The 22,039-nt window shown below is 39.4% G+C and overlaps 2 protein-coding genes across 5 annotated transcripts in view; both read left to right on the top strand.

Annotated features, from left to right (window-relative positions):
* Positions 1-22,039, top strand: part of LOC119510231 (interferon-induced protein with tetratricopeptide repeats 1-like) — a 33,589-nt gene that overhangs the window by 7,446 nt on the left and 4,104 nt on the right. Inside the window, exon 2 of one of the 4 annotated variants that reach the window (XR_005211849.1) lies at positions 3,386-3,445. The exons of 1 other annotated variant lie outside the window; for it this stretch is intronic. Coding sequence is in view for 1 of the 3 variants with exons in the window: in XM_037804440.1 (XP_037660368.1) it covers positions 15,522-15,526 (5 nt within the window). In the remaining 2 variants the exon portion in view is untranslated. Of the gene's footprint in view, positions 1-3,385; positions 3,446-15,405; positions 15,527-19,411; positions 21,959-22,039 lie in introns of those variants that run through there. 2 more of the 4 variants (XM_037804440.1, XR_005211848.1) reach the window with 2 other exon arrangements.
* On the top strand, positions 6,303-8,560 carry LOC119510233 (interferon-induced protein with tetratricopeptide repeats 1B-like). Its single transcript, XM_037804444.1, is given in 2 exon segments — positions 6,303-7,638; positions 7,641-8,560. Coding segments are annotated over 2 exon segments (1,461 nt in total). The 5' UTR covers positions 6,303-7,002; the 3' UTR covers positions 8,466-8,560.

Raw genomic sequence — 22,039 nt, 5'->3', positions numbered from 1 at the left:
TCAGTACAAGCCAGAACTGGAATTGGGATTATCCAGAAAGGATCTGTGGAAAGTCCTATTGTCTGACAGTTTTGACCCCTGTATGCTGCATGCCAAGCTGTGCCAGTTTGGATGTATTATATCCCCCAAAATGCCATTATCTTTGATGCAATTTTGTGGGGGCAGACATATTAGTGTTGTTTAGGTTGGAATCTTGACTGAGTGTTTCCATGGAGATGTGACTCAATCAACTGGGTGAGACCTTTGATTGGATAATTTCCATGGAGGTGTTACCCCACCCATTCAGGGTGTGTTGTAATTAAATCACTGGAGCCATATAAAACAGCTGACAGATAGAAGGAGCTGAGAGCAACTGAGAGTGACATTTTGAAGAGGAGCTGCAGCTAAGAGAGGACAAAACGCCCAAGAGCAACATTTTGGAGAAGGCCATTTTGAAACGTAACCTGGGAACAAGCGGACACCAGTCACGAGCCTTCTGAGCTAACACAGGTTTTCTGGACACCAACAGAAGGTACCCCCTTACCTTGGACACAATTTATGGCCTTGAGACTGTTACTCTGTAACCAAATAAACCCCCTTTATAAAAGCCAATCCATTTCTGGTGTTTCGCATTCTGGCAGCATTAGCAAACCAGAACGCAAGCCAACAAATTTTTTGTGAGATCTGTATAGATAGAACCACTGCCAGTCTGGACTAAAAGGGACAGAATGAAGGAAAAATTTCTTCAGAGAAGGAAGAACCATGGAAGCCAAGGTCTGAAACCAAGAAATCTCAGGCAAGGAGAGCAGAGCAACCCATGCACATGGAAAGGGTAAGTTTTCCTCAGAGGCAGAGGGTGGCTTGCCTCGATGCTCATGAAGAGTGCTGCCACCTCAGGCCTCAGGGAGGATGGAGCACATTCCCTGGGGACTGGGGAAAGCCTGGCCACCACCTCACTGTTGGGAGAAAAGTCCAGGTAGCACCCTGATGCTTGAGGAGAGTGGGGCCAAGAAGAAGGTGGTCTCCTCAATGTGTGGGTAAGTTGGAACACTAACCCCAGCGTTTGGAGAGAAAAGGTCTGCTGTGAAGGCCCTGGAAAGGTTGGGACTACTGCTCTCGCAAGCCCAGAGCTTGCATAAGAGAAACCTCCAGGATAGCCTCTCAACCTTATTTGGATCTCTCAGCCACTGTAATCTCAGCTTGTTACCTTTCTTTTATCCTCCCCCCCCCCCTTTTGGTAAAATATGCATTTTCAATCCCTCGCTGCCATGTCCCTGGCAACATGGGACATGACTCATGGCAACCCAAGTGTCCACCAACAGATGAATGGATAAACAAAATTGAAAATGCCAAGGAGATTAATTCCCCTGGGAGTCATGTCCCTCGTAGGGGAGAGGTTAATGAATTTATTTGCTGAGGGTAACTGATTTTGATAAGACCTTGTACTTAACTATTGTTACTGAAATTACTTAAGCTTTTGTGATATTGTAATATATTTTGCATTTGGAAAGAACATGTCTTTCTGGGGTCCAGAAGGTGGAATGTGCCAGTCTGGATCTATCATGTCCCGCCAGAAAAGCCATGTTCTTTAATGCAATCTTGTGGGGGCAGACATTAATCTTTTTGACTAGGATGTGACCTCTTGATTAGGTTGTTTCCATGGAGATGTGACTCACCCAACTGTATGTGAGACATTTTTATTAGATTTAGATTATTTCCATGGAGGTATGGTCCTGCCCATTCAGGGTAGGTCTTAATTACATCACTGGAGTCCTTTGAAAGGCGCTCAAGAAGAGAGATGGGAGCTAGAGCTGGAGTGGGAGCTGACAGAGATGCTTAGAGATGCTTGGAGATGCAGACAGAAGGATGTTTGGAGATGCTAAGCTAAGAGATGAAACCCAGAGTTTGCCCCAGAGAAGCTAAGAGAGGACCCTCAGATGCTTAGAGAGAAATATCCTGGGAGAAAGAAGCAAGGAGGCATAGGAGCTGAGAGAGAGGAGCTACGAGAAACCAGAGACATTTTTGAGAAAGCCATTTTGAAATGCAGCCTGGGAACAAAAGAACAGCAGATGCCAGCCACTTGCCTTCCCAGCTGACAGAGGTGTTCCGGATGCCATTTGCCTTCCTTCAGTGGAGGTATCCTCTTGTTGATGCCTTAGTTTGGACACTTTTATGGCTTTAGGACTGTAAATGTGTAACCAAATAAACGCCCTGTATAAAATCCAATTCATTTCTGGTATATTGCTTTCTTGCAGCTTTAGCAAACTGGAACAGAGAGCGTTATTGATTTTTGATGCAAGTGATCTATTATGGCAACTGGAGTATCCTGAGAAGGGAAAGTTTCATGCAGTGTTGAGAGGTTTTTGAACTAATCTAAATCATTGGCAGATTTAATTCCTTACAGCTGGGGTTTAAACTCGACAAGATAAATTCATTGACAAGCAATCGATAGCTTTTCTGAGGGCTTTACAGACTAATGTGATCTTCCCAGTCTCCAAGAATATATGAAGCCCAGGATGGCCAGTGGTAATTGAAACAGGATGCTGTAATGGCAGCATCAAGCACTTGACAATTTGGAATGATGTTGACAATGCTGATATTGACCTGTGCTCATAGAAAACAGCTAAGATCAAGAAATCCATTCCAGCCTCCAACCCCATCTTTTTGTTTTACTCTTTTAAAATAACTTTTTATTGTAGTAACATATACAATTCAAAATTTCCCATTTTAACCACTTGTAAGTGCTCAATTCAGTGGTGTTAATTTCATTCATATTATTGTGCAACCATCACCAGTATCATTACCCCAAGTTTTTCATCACCTCAAACAGAAACTCTGCACTCATTAAGCAATAACTCCCTCTTCCCCTTCCTCACCCACCCCAACCCCTGGTTTTCTATAATCTAGTATCTGTCTTCATGGAATTTGCTTATTCTAGGTATTTCATATAAGCACGGTCATATTTGTCTTTTTATGCCTGGCTTATTTCACTCAATATGAAGTCTTCAAGATTCATCTATGTTGTAGCAAGTATCAAAACGACATTCTTTTTTTTACAGCTGAATAATATTCCATTGTGTGGCTATACAACATTTTGTTTATCCATTCATCTGTTGGTGGACACTTGGGTTGCCTCCATCTTTTGGCTATTGTGAATAGTGCTACTATATATGTTGGTGTACTTGGTATTCAAATATCTCTTCAACTCACTGATTTCAATTCTTTTGTGTACATACCAAGAAGTAGGATTGCCCGGTCATATTTCTGAGGAACTGCCAAACTGATTTCCACAGTGGCTTTACCATTTTACACTCCCACCAACAATGTATAAGGGTTTCAATTTCTCCACATCCTCACCAACACTTTTCTTTTTCTTTCTTTCTTTTTTTTTTTTTTTTAATAATAGCCATCCAAGAGGCGGGGCAAGATGGCAGAGTGGTGAGGAGCAGAATCTCATCTCTCCCCTAGAGCAGCTGGCAATTACCCAAGAACTATATGAAACAGTGTTTTCGGGGTCTCCAGTAACCAGTCACACATCGGACACAAGTTTGGAATTGGAGGAAAAGCTGAGAACGCAGCGAACATTGTAAGTTCCCCGGACCAGGGGTCTGGCGCCCCTCCCCACCCAGACCTCACAGACTGTCTTGCTGCCGGCTCCCTGAAAGGGGGGAAAAGAAAACCAAAAAACAGCAATCTGCTGAGGGCAAGAAGGGAGGCTCAACCCAGCATCAACTGCAGAATTAATTAACAAATTCATTAACGAACTTTGGGAGCTGGGGTGGTAAAGAAGGGCTGGGCTCCGAGAAGTGGGGGCACGTAAAAGCGGGCACCCATTCCCAGACTCCAAAAAAGCCATTTTTTTTTCCCCTACATTTTGTCCCTTCTGGCTTCTCACTGATCCCTTATCTTTTTGCATTTCAATAGCCCCCAGCAGGGGTGGAACTGAAGCGGTTGGAGAGTAATTATCAGACAATAGCCCAAAGCATATCTTTAAATGCTCTATTCTGACACTGACAAAACTTCCAGGCTGGGGAAAGACTTTTAAAAGAGACTTTTTTTTTTTTCCTTTTTTCTTTTTCTTGATTTCTTTTCTACTTATTTTTTTTTTAAATCTAAAAGTAATATATGTGGTTATTGTCTATCGGAAAGCCCAGGTTGAGGGACTAGGCTGGGCTTGGGGGGACACAGAGTACCCACAGTGACTTTGAATTCCGTATTCACTACTGAAGGCCTCCACCCCCGTCTTTAATTGGCAACTCAGGCTGACCAAGGAATCTACCTGGAGAGGCCCCAAAGAGGAGAGAGGAGAAGAGAATAGTGCCCCTGAGAGACAACTGGAGTTCTGAGGATTGGGAGAGTGGAGGGAGGTCCAGCTCAACTGGCAGTCCTCCTTCTGGGAATTCAGACCCCAGGGGCTGGAATTCAGATTCCGGCTTCAGTCAGCCACGCCCCTGACAGGATCAGAGTCACCAGGAGAACTAAAAGCTCCATACCTCCTTACACTGGTGGGGGAACTGTGGGCTGGCCAGTGCCACCTGCTGGACAGGAGAGGAAAAGCACCAATTCTAAACGCCTCATAGGAGGGTCTCATTCTCAGGAAAACTCCATACCCTCCCAATGAGACCTGGGCCTCACTAGACTGGGAAAATCTGACTAGGGTCAACCATATCTGAGGAGACCCACTCACAAAAAGGTTACATAGAGGCAGAGCAAGAAGCAGAAAAAACAAGAGGGGAAAAATTCTGATCAACTAAATAGAACCTAAGTTACAGGTCTAGAATAAGTTGAACTGAATAACAGAGGCCAGAGAACAAAGCAAACCAACAAGAAAACCACTAAGTAAAAGACAGAAAACAAGTTCCAAAATAAACTAATCAAGAAAATCAGATGCCTAGACAACTTAAGATAACAAGCCATACCAGGAAACACGAAAACATGGACCAGCCAAAGGAACAAACTAATAGCTCAGCTGAGACACAGGAGTGGAGGCAACTAATGCTAAATAAATTTGATGAAAGGAAGGAAGATATAGCAAAAGAGCTGAAGGATATAAAGAAGACACTGGCTGACCATAAAGAAGAATTCATAAACTTAAAAAAACAAATGGCAGAACTCATGGGAATGAAGGCCACAATGGAGGAGATGAAAAACACAATGGAGGGACACAACAGTAGATTTGAACAGGCAGAAGAAAGGATCAGTGAACTGGAAGACAGGTCATTCGAATTCATACACACAAAAGAACAGATGGTGAAAAAAATGGAAAACTATGAGCAGGGTCTTAGGGAGCTGAGTGACAACATGAAACGCACAAATATACGTGTTATGGGTATCCCAGAAGGAGAAGAGAGGGGAAAAGGGGCAGAAAGAGTAATAGAAGACATATTCACTGAAAATTTCCCAACTCTTATAAAAGACAGAAAATTAGAGATTCAAGAAGTACAACATACCCCAAATAGAATAGATCCCAATAGACCTACTCCAAGACACTTACTGGTCAGATTGTCCAATGTCAAAGACAAAGAGAGGATTCTGAAAGCAGCAAGAGAAAAGCAATCCATCACATACAAGGGAAGGTGAATAAGACTTGTACAGATTTCTCTGCAGAAACCATGGAGGCAAGAAGACAGTGGCATGATATATTTAAGATACTGAAAGAGAAAAACTGCCAACCAAGTATTCTATATCCAGCGAAACTTTCCTTCAAAAATGAGGGAGAGATTAAAACATTTTCAGGCAAACAGACACTGAGAGAGTTTGTGAATAAGAGACCGGCACTACAAGAAATACTAAAGGGAGTGCTACAGGCTGACAGGAAAAGACAGGAGAGAGAGAGTTGGAGAAGAGTGCAGAAATGAAGATTATGAGGAAAGGTAAAAGGAGAGGAAAAAATAAGATATGACATATAAATTCCAAAAAACAAAATGGTAGTAGAAAGTACTGCCCTTACAGTAATAACACTAAATGTAAATGGATTAAACTCCCCAATAAAAAGACACAGACTGGCAGAATGGATTAAAAAACAGGACCCATCTATATGCTGTCTACAAGGAACTCACTTTAGACACAAGGACAAACATAGACTGAAAGTGAAAGGTTGGAAAAAGATATTTCATGCAAACAACAACCAGAAAAAAGCGGGAGTAGCTATATTAATATCAGACAAGTTAGACTTCAAAAGCGAAACAATTAAAAGAGACAAAGAAGGACACTATATATTAATAAATAATAGCCATCCTAGTGAGTGTGAAGTGGTATCTCATTGTGGTTTTTATTTGATTTTCCCTGATGGCTAATGATATTGAGCATTTTTGATGTGTTTATTTGATGTGTTTATTTTTGATGTGTACCTTCTTAGGAGAAATGTCTATTAAGTCCTTTGCCCATTTTTATTGGGTTGTCTTTTGTTTTTGAGTTGTTCTCCCACTTTTGCATTTTGAGAAACAGCTTACTGCAAAGAACCATACTTCTCCATATGACTTTAGATAAAACTCAGATGATTCACTCCCTTGTTTACCTATAAGAAGATGAGACACAGACTCTCCAAATTCCTCTTGAATACCTCATAATTAGCTGAAATGTTTGTTCCCACTAATAACTGGAACAAAATGCCTGTTAATTTAATTTGACCAAATTTTAGTTGTCTCTCTTCTTCCTACAAGATCCTGAAATCTGACTCACCCCCAAGGTTAAACAAGTACCGGAATTCTGAACAACCTCTCCTTAATAACCCCTCTCCCAAATTGGCTGCCCAAAAAGTAAAAACATTTCCTGCTCAACTGTCTGATCATGCTACCTGCTCAGCCCACTTCCTTACTCCTAATCTTTTCTAGCCTTGCTTACTCCTCCCTATAAAAGAAAAGCCCCTTCCATCTTGACCTTTGAGATGCTTGCAGATCTGATGGTAGGAGCAGTCTCCGAACGGAAATAGTTCTTTGGAATAAAGTCTCTCCTTACCTAAGTCTGGATTTGTTTCTATTTGATAGTTTCTACCTATGTTTTCATTGCTTCCCATTTCATTTAATGAAACAAACAATAAAAATACTTACTATTTATTTTCACAGTAAGAATGCTGATGAGTATCTAATCAAGGATAGGCTGGAGCAGTTGAGATGCCACTTTACATGGACATTGCTCATTGAAGACACTGAAATACCTGATTTAGAAAACAGGGTCTTGGAGGAGATTCAGTTCCTAGACACTAAATACAATGTGGGAATACACAACCTACTGGCCTATGTGCAACACCTGAAAGACCAGAATGAGGAAGCCCTGAAAAGCTTGAAGGAAGCTGAAGACTTAATCCAGCAAGAACATGCCAACCAACCTGACCTGAGAAGTCTGGTTACCTGGGGCAACTATGCCTGGGTGTATTACCACATGGGCAGACTGGCAGAAACCCAGACTTACCTGGACAAGGTGGAGAACACTTGCGCGAAATTTGCAAATCCCTCCTGCTACAGAATGGAGTGTCCTGAGATGGACTGTGAGGAAGGATGGGCCTTGCTCAAGTGTGGAGGAAAGAATTATGAACGGGCCAAGGCCTGCTTTGAAAAAGCTCTGGAAGCAGACCCTGAAAACCCTGAATCCAGCACTGGGTACGCAATTACCCTCTTTCGGCCTGGACAACTTTACATAGCAACGGAGAAGAGAAAGAATTGGGGTTTTCTCTTTGTCCCCTAAGGCAGGCCATCAGGCTAAATCCGGAAGATGCATATATTAAGGCGCTCCTTGCTCTGAAGCTCCAGGATGTAGGACACGAAGCTGAAGGAGAAAAGTACATTGAAGAAGCACTGACCAGCAAGTCCTCGCAGACCTACGTCTGGCGATATGCGGCCAAGTTTTACCGAAGAAAAGGCTCTCTAGACGAAGCTCTTCGACTCCTAAAAAAGGCCTTGCAGGCAACACCTGCCTCATCCTTCCTGCATCACCAGATGGGGATTTGCTATAGAAATCAAATGATCCAAATAAAGCAAGCTACAAACAACCAGCCTAGGGGGCTGAATGGGGAAAAAATCAATAGATTGGTTCAACTGGCTATAGAACAATTTCAGAAGACTTTGCAGCTAAAGCCCACATTCAAGTTGGCTTATATTGACCTGGCTGAAATGTATGCAGAAATGGGCCTTCACAGAAAGGCTGAGGACACTTTTCAGGAAGTGTTAGACATGAAGAACACTGAGGAGCTGCAACAGATTCATTATCATTATGGCCGATTCCAGGAATTTCACAATAAATCTGAAGATAAAGCAATTACACAATATTTAAAAGGTCTAAAAATAGAAAAAATGTCCTCTACCAGGGAAAAACTTCTCAATGCTTTAGAGAAATTGGCTAAAAAACGACTTCAACAGAATGTACACATTGTGCAAAGTTTCAGCCTCCTTGGGCTTGTCCACAAAGAGAAAGGGGAAGTAAGGAAAGCCCTGGAGTGCTATGAGAGGGCCCTGAGGCTGGCTACTGGCTTGAACCCTGAATTGTTTTGAAATAGAGGTCATCATTACTCATTTAATGTGTTCTTAACTAAATGTAAAAAAAAAAAAAAAAAAACTTTCCTCATTGCTGCCTTAATATATATATATATATAACATGATGAAATATAAAATAGTTTGAACAATGCCTGCTGCCTTCACAGCCCCTCTTTCTTTCTCCCTTTATCCATTTGCCTAAGGCAGCATCCATTCTTTCGCAACACATCCCTGCACGCATTGGTTAAGGCTGATTAATCCTGTTTGGTGCACCTGTCATCTCCTGGACCTATAAGAATCCTTCTCCATATGATTTTACCTTTGGAAAAACAATTTCAGTCTAGTTGGTCTCTTGGACAGAGGAGACTTAGACAGGCAAGGTTTCTTTCTCAGGTGGTCAGGGGCATGGATCTGCAACAAGATCTAAGAGAAAAGAAAATGAATAAACTTCCAGTTAAAAAGGAGGGGACTTCAGGAGTTCACTGCAGCATTCCAGCCCTGGGTTCCATTTCCTAAAGCCCTACTGTAGCTGACAGATACTCGTCAGTGAACCACCACCATAACCTTATAATAAATTCTGTCCTTGATTTACATCTATCCAGTTGCTGGCAATCACACAGGATCTACATGATTCAAACACATTGCTGGACATTCATTCACACTTAAGAAAACTTAAAATGTATTAGGGAGAGACAAAGTAAGGGAAAAACCTAATTGGGATGTGCAAGCTTAAAATGGCATAAATAACCTTAGTGTACGTGCTTGCCGTGTGGTTTATGATATAATCTTTTCCTTTTTCTCCAAATCTGGAAATACTCAATAAAATGTAAAAATTTTGCAATTTTTGAGTGTATTTTACAGGTAAAATTCAAAGAAAATGTGTATGATACGTTTGGGTAGAAGTAGAAAAACAGAACCAGCTTATTCAGCACTAGAAGGCCTGATGCAGAGGAAGCCATGAGAATATAAACCCTACCAACATTTTTTTTTTTTTTAAATTGGGGGAATGACTTACTTCTAGAGATCATCAAACTGGAAGGCTGGCTTATGTAACACAGATCCCTGACAGTTGGAATCAACCAAAGCTGGATGGGGAGGTTGGTGGGTTGTACAGATGATGCCTAGGGAACACACAAGTAACATCCTTCCCAACCTTTTGATACTGAATAGGGGCAGATTTATTAGATGTAACTAGAAGGAGACTACGACAGCAGGAATATTGTCTTTTCCTTGTAATCAAAGTGTGACTTTTGGACTCTCTTTGTCCTCTCAGCAGCACAGTCACTTGTAGGGGGAGATTTGCCTCTGCTCATAAAATAAAGCAAAATGAGCAATCTGAGGACACATCTCTACTGACAAGAAAACACACAGGCAATATTTCTCCAGCCAGTCAACTCTAAGATATTGGTTTGGCTCCGTTCTATAATTGATAAACTGATGGCCATTGCTCCTTAACTGGTTTTAGCATAAAGAAGTAATGGAGATTTATAATCCACTTGGATGGACTCATCATAAATGGTTAAAATTACTCAGCTAGGTGGGAAGTTGTCAGGAAATTAGGTTTCATTGCACTAAAGTACCATTCATTACCTATATTTAATATTGCAGCTTCCCCATCAGTCCAGGTGCTGGAACCAAAAACTGGTTCCTAAGCAATGAAGTCTACTTTATTGGAGTTTATGAGTATATGTGCGTATGTGTGTGTACATAAGTTAGGGTCTAAGCTATTTAAAATAACATCAAATCTTCCAATCGCAGAAACACAAAAGGGACTCAGTAAACAATCATGGGTTGGTTGGCTGAATGTCTTGTGATTGCTGCTCTCCATCAGTGGCTCCTACACAGGGAAGAACAGAGAGACGGAGAACAGCATGTTTATTGTATGCATTTATATTCTGCTAACTTTGTACTCTAATCTTCCCAAGTAACCTAATTATAATTCCTGGCTATATTTACATGTGTAATCTATATACTCCAGACCTTTCTAAGCTGTGGCCACTAAGTACCATCACATTTATCTTTGAGAGACAATCATGAACACTTTAGTACTCACTGCACTGAATAACTGAAATTAGTCCAACTCAAGGGTCCCCCAGCTAATTCTGAGAGCTGTCCAAAGGCCGCTTCACTTGTGTTCAGAGCGCGTCTGTCACCTTCTTCCCACTCCTGTCTCCTCAAACTTCTACCACCCCGCTTTCCTGCTCTCCCCTCCAGCTAATGGATCCAACTGCTGGACACTCTCTTGGGGCAGAGTATTTTGTGTCAATTATGTCAAACACATCTTTATGCAACAAGAAATATTTATTCAGTTCCTAATACATACAATGTACAACATGAAAAAAATTACAGATAGAGAAAATAGAATTTTAAAAAGGAAGTTAGAAAAAAATTAGGACCTCAGGATGTGCTGGGTGAGTGGAAAAGGAGCAGGGAAAACATCCATATCCATGCACAAGCACCTACACCTACATTCTGTCTGGGAATAGGTCACCAATATGTCTCTCAGCTTCTTGGCAGTCAGAGCAATAAAGAAGACTTAGTCTGTGACATTGTTTGAATTTGCAAAAGGAAATATTCCAGTCCCTCAGAGGAGGTAAAGTCCTTCCTAAAACTTAGGTCTATAAAAAATTGTTCATGTGCATCTAGTAAAAGACAACGTATTATTAACCAAAGTTGTCCTGAGCCCTAAGACTAACTGATGAAAGACACAAAGAGTGGTAGTACCCTAAAATCGAATTATGGACTTCTATTTCCAAGTCCAGGGCATTTTCCACTCTTACACAAACTGTACCAACAAAGAAAAAACCAACAGGGATGAAAAATGTCCTAATATCAAATAAACTCTTGAATTATTAAGAAGAGGTCCCTTCAAGTGCAGAAACAAAAGCTCAGGTATTTGAGGAGATGGGAAGGCACTCATAAAAAGAGAATGATTTGGGGTTTATCCTGTTATCTTCTCAACATCTCCAGCTAAACAGGAGTTCACAGTTCCCTGTATTTGCTAAATTCTTCTCACAGTTAGGAAACTCTTCTCTTGAAGATAGTGAAGACAGAGCTTTATTGACTGTTTTATATTCCAAATTACATTTTCCAGAGATAAACTGAAACTCCATTAGAAACAGTTTAAGTTTCTATTCTCACTGTTAGACCAAAATGGGAAACATCATCTTTTTGCAATTTTGCTCACGCACACATACACATTTGTAGAGGTCCGTGTGTTGACCATAAGAAATGTAGATTTTGCACTACTTAGATGTGCTATTAGTGACTCTTCACAAAATATTAAAAAGTTATAGCTTTACCATTGTCTGTATTAATTGGTTCTGCTGACTGAAAAGAACAAAGGTCTATCAATAAAGCAGTGGTTGAATCAACTGTAGTATAGCCATACAATGGAGTATTATCCAATATAAAAGAAGCAAGGAATTTCTCCTTATGGAGTGAAATCAAGAATAGAGTATAGAAAAGAAGATGGAGAAAATTTTATGATTTACTATCGCTTATCTAAGAAACTGTAGAGTACTTAAAATGCATATGATTTTACCTATATTAAAGTAACAAAGGAAAATAAAATGTATAATAGGGAGATATGGGGGAGGCAGGGGAAAGGAAAGACAAGACAGTAATAGAAGCTAGATTTTTCTATTTATTTTTAGAACCATGTAAATGTGTTACCTAATTATAAAATCAAATTCATAGTTTAAAAAGCAACCCACATATGCATGCTGAAATGTTTAGGAATTAACTGCACAATGTCTACAACTTGCCTTGTTATGCAACAACAAAAATAAATGGATGGATGGAGTAATGAATAGATGAATAGATATATGATAAAGCAAACATATTAAAATGTTAGTTACAGAATCTAGATGGTAGGCATATGAGTGTTTCTTGTACTATCTTTCAACTTTTTGCCACGTTTGAAATGTTCATAATAAACTGTAAGGATAAAAAGGGTAAAAAGCAATCTCTAAAAAGCAAATCAAAACATAACAAACTAAAATATATAAGGAGTATAGGAAAAACTGCCTCCAGAGGAACTATTCCAAGTGATGTGAACACACTGTAATTTGACTATACATCTTTAGTAGAATGTATCCTATGGACAAAAAGAATAGCCAAAAAATAAAGAAAAAAAAAAACTGTACTCGGTAATCATTCTGTGAGGTTTTTTTTGTTGTTGTTGGTTTTTTTATTCTGAGACTGCTGTTTGTGTGTTGTGGAATATAACACACAATATTCCAAATCACTTGTTTACCTGCTGAGGAAACTCACAGAGGTGAAGTGGATTATCATAGCTGGTTAGTGGCTTACAGGGAAATAGACTCAGTCTAGGGTTGAAGTTTCATTTTCTAAAACTTTCATTTTCTCTAGTTCTCAGTTTCTTTCCTATCTGTAAACACACACACACATACACACACACACACACGCACGCACACATGGTCTCTCTCCTCTTTCTTTGTTGGCTGTTTCCTCTCTCTTTAATGCTGCTCTGTCCTGTGTTGCTCACATGTCTGTTTATCCCAAGGACACACCGGACAAAATTCTGAGTGCCTAATTAGCCTGAGCCAGAGCCCCAGAAAATGAGGACTGCTGATAAATTCACAGCAACAAGATAAATACTTTTCTTCTCTGCATGCCATCTAATGCATTGGAAAATTACAAACCCAATCATTTCTTTCCATGAGAATTCCAAAGTCAGCTTACTCAAAATCAGAGGTTTTCTAATATGTTTATTTGAGCATTTGCTTATAGCAACGCTACAAAACTGAATATATAGACAAAATCTGTCTTATTAATTCATAAATTTATATTTGTGTAGAACTTTCTGATTAGTTCAGGATGTCTCTTGGAAGCTTATAGAACTGGTGAGGACTGAAATGGAAAATTAGTTGGACAGGAAGCATTGAGCGGAAATTGTTATTCAGATCTGGCAGTGTGACCAGTTAAGTATTTCTAAGAGGAAAATGCTTGTGCTGCTCCTCTTCTGCTTCATATTTTAAAAGACAGAGTCGATAACTTTTTTCAAAAAGGAAGCATTTAACTTGGTGATTGAAAATAACAACAGTCACTTCTTATTTGCATGCTTCTATGTGACAGGTAGGTGCTAAATATTTAAACCCAAGTTCCAAGAACTATAACTAAGGTTGAGTTGGAATTTCACTTAGAATGTGGGTATCCATACTGGACAAGAGAGGGCTCTCTATTCCAAACCATAGCATCTTGCTCTTACCTCCTGCCTCAGGGATTAGGAGGCTCTCTTGGTATTTGGACTCTTACCTTCATTTCTGAATCAGGTTGTCTGATTATTTCTTTCCAGCTGAAACCATAATAACAACAACAATCCTCATCACTTAATTAGGAGTAGCTTTTTATATTTTATTGTAGATTCCTGCTACATAGAGGAAGAAAAATTGTATTTGAGATACATCTCCTAGCTAACTGAAAACAGGGCTACCTCCCTCAATTCTCCCTTTTCTGTGTAGTCATCTTGAATCCAGCCACCAACCTTCAGGACAGTCAATAATAGGCTGACACTATCCTTTGGGGTATGAGGCAGATGTGGTTCCAAACTCTGGCCAGTAGCTGGGTTTCTGCTATACTAGAAACACCCCTCAATATGCTCACAAGCTCACAGTTATTAGTATTCTGGTTTCATACAATTCAGTACGTGCCTGGAAACCCATAGGATACTGCATGTGGTCCTTGCCTCTTCATGATGCAGCTGTGGACAACAGGCACCATCAGAACTTTCCATCTCTTACCTCTATTTCTCTCAGCCCAACTATTCTTCTTCATTTGCAAATAACTTTTCTGTTCTGACTATTTTCAGGCCACATGAAAAGACATAGCTGTCAATGGTACCCAACTTGTTATATAGTTCAGGACCAACACTTTCCAAATTCCACTTTCCAGGGAAGCAAGTCTGATGGTCTCCTCTCCATAAGGAGCTTTCCCATTATTAAATTAATCGTGGCTTGGAGTAAGTTTGCTTTGCATCAGCTACTAGGGAATCATCATTTTACCACATGTATCAGGAGAGAAAGGCAATTTTCAGTGAAAAGCTGGGAGAGGCAAGAGATTCACAGACACCGGTAATGTGAGCCCAGCCTGTGGACGTGACCCCAGTCTCAGCACAGGTTTTGTTCTTCTCATCCTCTTACCACAAATATCACTAGTGCAGAAGTTTATATGGGCCAGGTTGGGGTAGGCCAATCCAGGGTGTCATGTGCACCATGACAATGCCCTTGCATAACTATGATAATCATTTCTGGTGAATGAGAATACCTTAAATGGCTAGAACAGAGAGCATTAAAAAATAAGAAAAATATTTTCTTTAAGGCAATAACATGTTTTGTTTGAAGGACTTAAGATAATTGCGCATACATTTTCTCTGTTCCTATGGATTGGGAAGAGGTTACAGGCCTCTTACTATCATTGCCTAACCTCCAGCAGGGGATGCAAAGGCATAGACAGTTTGTGAGTCATGTCCTCTCGGAGAGTAGGGGCAAGTTTGAGGTAATGTTCCAGCTTAGAGATTTACAGAATTTTGTACTATAAAAGGAACAAGCTCTATTTCTGGACATGGAAACAGAGGACCAGAAGAGGGGTATGACTTTCTCAAGTCCATACAGCCAATATTCACAGGTCTCCCTGGCTCTAGCTGCACTAAATGTCATCTCCTAGCTCCCAGGTCTCTCTACAAGGCCATGGAGACCCCTACAGAGGAATGAACACATCAGTAAAACTGCTTTTCACCAGCCCCCTTTCAATCAGTTTTCAAAACAACTAAGCATTTATTCCAAAACAGAACAAAGAAAACAATCATTGCTAGTTTCACTTCCTACAAACTGAAACTCAGTCAATTTTAGTTTCACTTTTTACTCTCCGTTTCCAGTTCACATTTGCAACACCCACAGACTTACATCATTAGCTGCAGTCTCTCTCCCTTATATAGCCCTGTCCTGGGGCTTAAATGTGTCTGAAAACCCACAAGACAGATTGGTCAGGTCTCAAAGGAGTTCTTCAGGCTGAACAAAACACTGCAGAACTGCTGCCTAATTCACAGCAACCATGAGGTAAGGATTTCCCTGTTTCTATGTCATCTCTAGAGTTTCTGAAAAAAATGTTAATACTATTTTAACAGACTTGGTCTCAGTGAGGTCAAGTTTCTAACTGTTCTGTTTCAGCATTTGCTTACAGACTAAATATGCATGTTTGTGTATATGTGGGTACATATTCATATACACATATAAACTGTTTCATTAATTCAGGCATTTTTATTTTTATTAGCATCGCCCTGAGGAAACTCACCTCATGCTACAGTCCAAAAAAGGGAGGGAAAAGAGTATGCCAGAAAGGGAGAAAATGATTCCAACTTTCAAAATCCTTTTCCACTAAACTTACTTCTGTCTGACCTAGGAAAGGGAATGGACGGCTTGTCTGGGTAAACATTGCTTTCAGCTGGCTCCTCAACATGAAGGAAAACTAGGACCCACCAGGCTGCATATGCTGCAGTCCTGGGGTCTCTCAAATATCTTTTGGGAGAATATTGTAGGGATCCATAGGGATGTGGTGGAATGAACTCACTGCCTGGAGAACAAGGTTTTCCTGAGTAAGCTTCTAGTCTTACTTTCTGCACTGCTGGGCTCTTTTCTCAGGACTCCTCAATCCAACAGGAGTTAAGATTAGCGGCATCTGCATATCCCTCTTCCCCAAGGAAGTCAAGTGGCCTCCAGAGCCATGATATCCTCCTGTCTAGGAGGATTGGCTGGAATTCTGTGCCTGAGAGCATTGGCATCTTCCTTACCTAAAGGGCCTAATGTGATAATATTTAGATTTCCCACACTGAATCTTGATTCAAATAATCCCTGATATCAGCAGGTAAAATACCATTGATTAGTATTGACCTGTAAATTTCTTCTCAGAGCTCCAGTGGGAAAAACGTTGAAGGGGACAAAAGTACTGGAAAAGGCACAACTTCAGGCCTATGATCACTCTGGCCCATAAACAGATGAAGTGAATTTTCACTGATAATTCAGTAATTCCTCTTCTAAGTATATACCCAAGAAAATCAGAATTTATGTCCACACAAAAGCTTGTACACTAATGGTCACTGCAAAATTATTCGTAACAGCTAAAAAGTAGAAAGAACCCCAAATGCCCATGAACTGATATATAGATAAACAAAATGTGGCATATTCATACAATGGAATATTATTTGGCAAGAAAAAGAAATGAATTACTAATACATGCTACAATATAGATGAAAACTTGAAAACATTATGCTAAATGAAAGAAGTCAGTCACAAAATACCACAAATTACATGATTCTGTTTATATGAAATGTCAAGAATAGGCAAATCCATAAAGACAGAAAGTAGATTAGTGGTTGCCAGTGGGTATGGGGTGGGAGTAATGGTGAGTAATTGATAATGGGTATGGGGTTTCTTCTTGGGATGATGAAAATATTCTAAAATTAGATATAGTAGTGATGGTTGCACAATTCCATGAATATACTGAAAACATTGAATTGTGTACTTTAAAAGGGTGAATTTTATGGTATGTGACTTATTTCTCAATTAATGTGTTTTAAAAAGTCATATGAGGCTACCTAAAAAATATGTGCTTTTTATGGTGTTCAAATCTGGGATATTGGACATTGGAAGCGCTTGATGAGGTTGCTGGGCTCATATCTTTAAAAGAAGGTAAAAGATAGATGAGGAGACACACAAAAGGAAATCAAACATAATTCTCTGGCCTTGGCAATCTATGAGATTCCATAACAACTCAGTTGGCTCATTCCAAATGTCAAAGAATAACTCAAAGATCTAGAGTTAACTGCTAGTAGGTTATTTTACTCAAAATCAAAGAAACTGTAAATCAATTGACTTCATCAAACAAAAGCAAAAAACAGGATTTATGTAAGAGGAAGAGCAGAGGGAAAAAAAGCAGTCTAACAGGAACGAGCTCTGTTTTCTTTTCCTTGAGTAAGCAGCTGATGAACTAGCAGATAGCATGGGGCAATCCGGGTATTCTGCCCTCTGACAGCTAGATGGGACCACCAAGGGAAGTAAATTTCAGTGTATGGATTCTCAAGTAGACACTGAGAGCTCAGCTGTGCTGATCCTGACAGACAGTCTGTGTATGTCAGTCAGTGTGCTCTGACGGCCTCTCCATTGCATGATGCCAGGTCAGCACCACTTGCTCACTGAAATTTCTCACAAAGAACACACATTCTCCCACAGTCACCGCATTCCCCTGCGGGCTTTTACACTACTGGGACTGCTCAGCCAGTTCTTCGGTATCCCATCACTTCATGGTCTGGATAAGGAGATAGGAAAATGCTTAGGTGATGGATATGTCGGCTCCTAACTTATTCCAGCATTCTTCTCTTGAGAAGGTAAAAGCTGTAATTGAATTTATAGGATAATAACATCCCCTACTAGTGTCTTCTTTAAAATAAGAGAGAGAGAATTCAGCATGATTTACTCTTCATACTTATAACTAAATATACCGGATATGCTGCAGGTTCTGATATTAGCCTCCAATTCCTCCTGTCCCCCTCTACCTTTCACAGAACTGGAACCTTTGACCAGAGTCACCAGGGTAAATGTCCTACCTTATTCTGGATCCTTTTTGTCTCACACACAGCTTATCCCTCTCAGTTTGTGCTGGAATGTCTCCTTGCATCAGGACTTTTACCGCTGATTTCTCAGTTCCTGTCTCTAAGTATCAAATTTTGTTTTTCTTGTCCCACTCTCTCCATCTCCCTACTGTTCCCCTGATGGCCCCTCCCCTGTGGTAACTGTACTAGATTTTTTTTATTGTTGCCAAAACAAATTACCACAAACTTAGTGACTTAAAACTATACCAATGTATCATTTTACAGTTTTATGCTCAGGAGTCCCACACAGGTCTCACGGGGCTAAATCAAGGTGTCACCATTGCCTGCGTTCCTTGCTGGAAGCTCTAGGGGAGAATCTGTTTCCTTGTTTATTCAGTTGTTGGCAGAATCCAGTTCCTTGTGCTTGTAGGACCGAGGTCCTGTTTCATTGCTGGCTGAATAAATTAAGTACTGCTGCTGAGGGCCATGGGCACCTTCTAGGGGTAACCAGTATTTCTTGGCTCATAGGCCCCTTCCTCCATCTTCAAAGTCAGCAACAGCAAGTTGAATCTCTCCCACACCACAAATCTCTTCTGAAATTATCTCAGTTCTCTGACCACAGCCAACAAAGGTTCTCAGCTTTTAAGGACCCACATGATTATACAGGGCCCACCTAGATAATCCACCTGGAAATCTTCCCAATGCAAGACCCATAACCTTAATTACATTTAAAAGTCTGTTTTGCCATGTAATATAACATATTCACAATTTCCAGAGATTAAGATGTGGACATCTCTGGGGAGACTGCCACAGTAACCAATGCTAATAACCTGATTTGTGTTCTTACACACATTTCTCCATGCTCGGATAATCATAAACATATATATAAGGGTTTGGATCACAATGTAACAGAAACAGGTCATGTTTTGGACCCTCCTCTACAGCTTATTTTTCTCCCTTAACTGTATATTATGAAAATCCCTCCAACTCAACTGGTTTTGATCTAACTCATGCAGTCTAATGGCTGCATAATATTCTATGGTAGAGATGCATCACAATTTATTTAACCATTTCCCATTGATTTGTCCACTTTCTTGGCTATACAATGCTGCAATGAATATTCTTGAACTTACATCCTTATGAACAGGTATTTTTATCAGGAGATAGATTCCTAGGGTGGAATTACTTTGTTGAAGGAAAATACGTATTTTTTATTTTAATGACCGTTATCAGATTGACCTTCAAAAATGCCATAACTTATGCAGCCGTGAAAAGGGACGAGGCTCTGATACATGCAACAACTTGGATGAACCTTGAAGATATCATATTGAGTAAAGTAAGCCAGACACAAAAGGACAAATATTGTATGATCTCACCGATATGAAATAATCAGAATAAGCAGATTCACAGAGTCAGAAACAAGAATACAGATTAACAGGGGCAAGGGAGGGCTAAGGGAATGAGGGTTTAAAGTTTAACTGGTACAGAATTCTGTTGGGGGTGATGGAAGAGTTGTGGTAATGGATGACGGTGATGGTTGCACATCATTGTGAATGTAATTAACAGCACTGAATTATACGGTTAATATGGTTAAAGGGAGAAATTTTAGGTTGTGTATATGTTGCTAAAATAAAAATTAGAAAAATCTCCTTAACAATTCATGGTTACAGTAATGATGTCCTCATCCATTTAAACTTTTGCCAGTCAGAGTGGAATAAAGTTGTAAATCCTTGTTACTTTAATTTGCATTTCTTTAATGGCTAGGGAGCTTAGAGCTTCTTTTCTCATGTTTATTTAAATTTTTCCTACCATAAATTAAATACTCATACAGATTTCTATTGCTCTACTGAATTTTTATTAACAATTTTCAAAAACACTTTATATATTGTGGAATCAGAACCTTTGCCATATTTAATACAATTTTCCCCATCATCTTATTATTTTTCTATATACTTTGCTTAGATCACCTTTACCATAAATACATTTTTAATTTTTATATAAGCATATACTTATTGTTTCCTAGATCATCTTCTAATATTTTTATTGTTTGATTTTTTTTTTTTAATTTAAGTCAGTTAACTGGACTTCATCAAAAGTCAAAAAACTTTTGCCCTATGAAAGACCCTGTTAAAGAATGAAAAGACAAGTTACAGTCTTGAAGAAAATATTTGAACATTGCATATATGACAAAGGATTCATATCTAGTCTATATAAAGAACTCTCAAAACCAAACAATATAAAACAAATAATATGATTAGAAAATAGGCAAAAGATATGAAGAGACACTTCACCACTGAGGACACAGGATGGCAACTGAGCACCTGAAAAGATGTTCAACACCATTAGCCATTAAGGAAATGCAAGTTAAGTTCACAATGAGATATCATTACACATCTAGTAGAACAGCTAAAATAAAAAAATCATGAAAATACCAAATGCTGGAAAAGATGTAGAGAAACTGATCAATTACAATGGCTGGTGGGATTTATAAAATGGTACAGCTACCCTGGGAAATAGTTTTAACAGTTTCTTTAAAAACTGGTAACACACTTACTATAGGACCTAGCAATTGCACTCCTGCACATTCCAGAGAAATGAAAATTTATGTAGACACAAAAACCTGTGCATGATTATTCAGAGCAGATTTATTTATAATAGGCCAAAACTGGAAACAACCCAAATGTCCTGCAGTAGGGGAATCATTAAACCAACCGCAATACATCCATTCATATTGCTGAATACTATTCAGCAATAAAAAGAAATGAACTATTAATAAACTCAACAACTTGGATGGATCTCAATGGCACTATGATGAGTGAAAAAAGGAGTGAAAAAAGGCAATCTCAAAAGAGGACATACTGCATATGATTCCATTTATATAACATTCTTGAAATGACAAAATTATAGTGATGAAGAACAAATTAGTAGCTAGGGGTTGGGGGAGAAGATGATTGTGACTATAAAAGGGTAGTGAAGAGATATTTGTGATGATGGAATAGTTCTGTCTCTTGATTGAGAAGATGGTTCCATGGACTTACACACATGGTAAATGACACAGAACTGTCCAAACACATTGTACCAATGTTAATTTCCTGGTTTTGATATTGTACCATAGTTATGAAGACAAACTGGGTGAACAGTACACTGCGTCTTTGTACTATCTTTGCATCTTCCTGTGAATCTATAATTATTTTGAAATGAAAAGTTAAAAAGAAATTGGTCATATATTATCTCTTTTTATTGCTCCTAATTTGATACATAATCTGCAAGCTAAGTTCTTTAGGACAATAATGTTTCCTAGAGAACTACATTTCTAAATGTGTCTATGCTAATTATATTAATAATAAAATAATGTTAAATAAGGTAAAAGGGGCCACCTGCATTGGGAATTGCTGACAGCAACCACTTTCAGAGAAATAGCAGGGACTTTCCAAAAGATAAAAACTGACCAAGGTTGGAACTCTTTGAAAAAAGTGGCGCATTCCCAATAAAGTTTCAATTTTTGCACATTTACTAATAAGCTGGTCTTGATCCAGTAGGGATAGTCTATTAAAAATGGACAACTATACTATATTAACTATTGTATATCTTTCTCCCTCTTTGTAAGACCCTTCTATGTAATGCAGAACTTAAGTATCAACCTATCATTGTAACTTTCCACTTAAAAATCCACTAACTGCCTCTATAAGCTGACCTAACCCACTCACCATTTTGAGAATCTCAATCCAGCTTCCCCAGGTTGAGATCTCCCTGCTCCAGCAGCTTCTTGTTCAAACAACCTGCAGCTTTGATTATAGTGGTGACTTTTTGTTTCTTTTAACAATAGGAAGCATGTCTATACCATGTCAAGTGCTCTAAGTGCTTTACATATACAGCCTCATTAATCCTCACCAAACCCAATACAGTAAGTACCATTATTATCCCCATATTATAAATGAACCCTGAAGCACAGAGAAGTTACTTGGCTAGAAAGTGCTGGAGCCAG

Source organism: Choloepus didactylus, chromosome 15 (genome assembly GCF_015220235.1).
Source record: "Choloepus didactylus isolate mChoDid1 chromosome 15, mChoDid1.pri, whole genome shotgun sequence".
NCBI classification, from domain to species: domain Eukaryota; kingdom Metazoa; phylum Chordata; class Mammalia; order Pilosa; family Megalonychidae; genus Choloepus; species Choloepus didactylus.
Note: the sequence above shows the minus strand (reverse complement) of the source record. Positions and strands in the feature narration are given on the sequence as shown.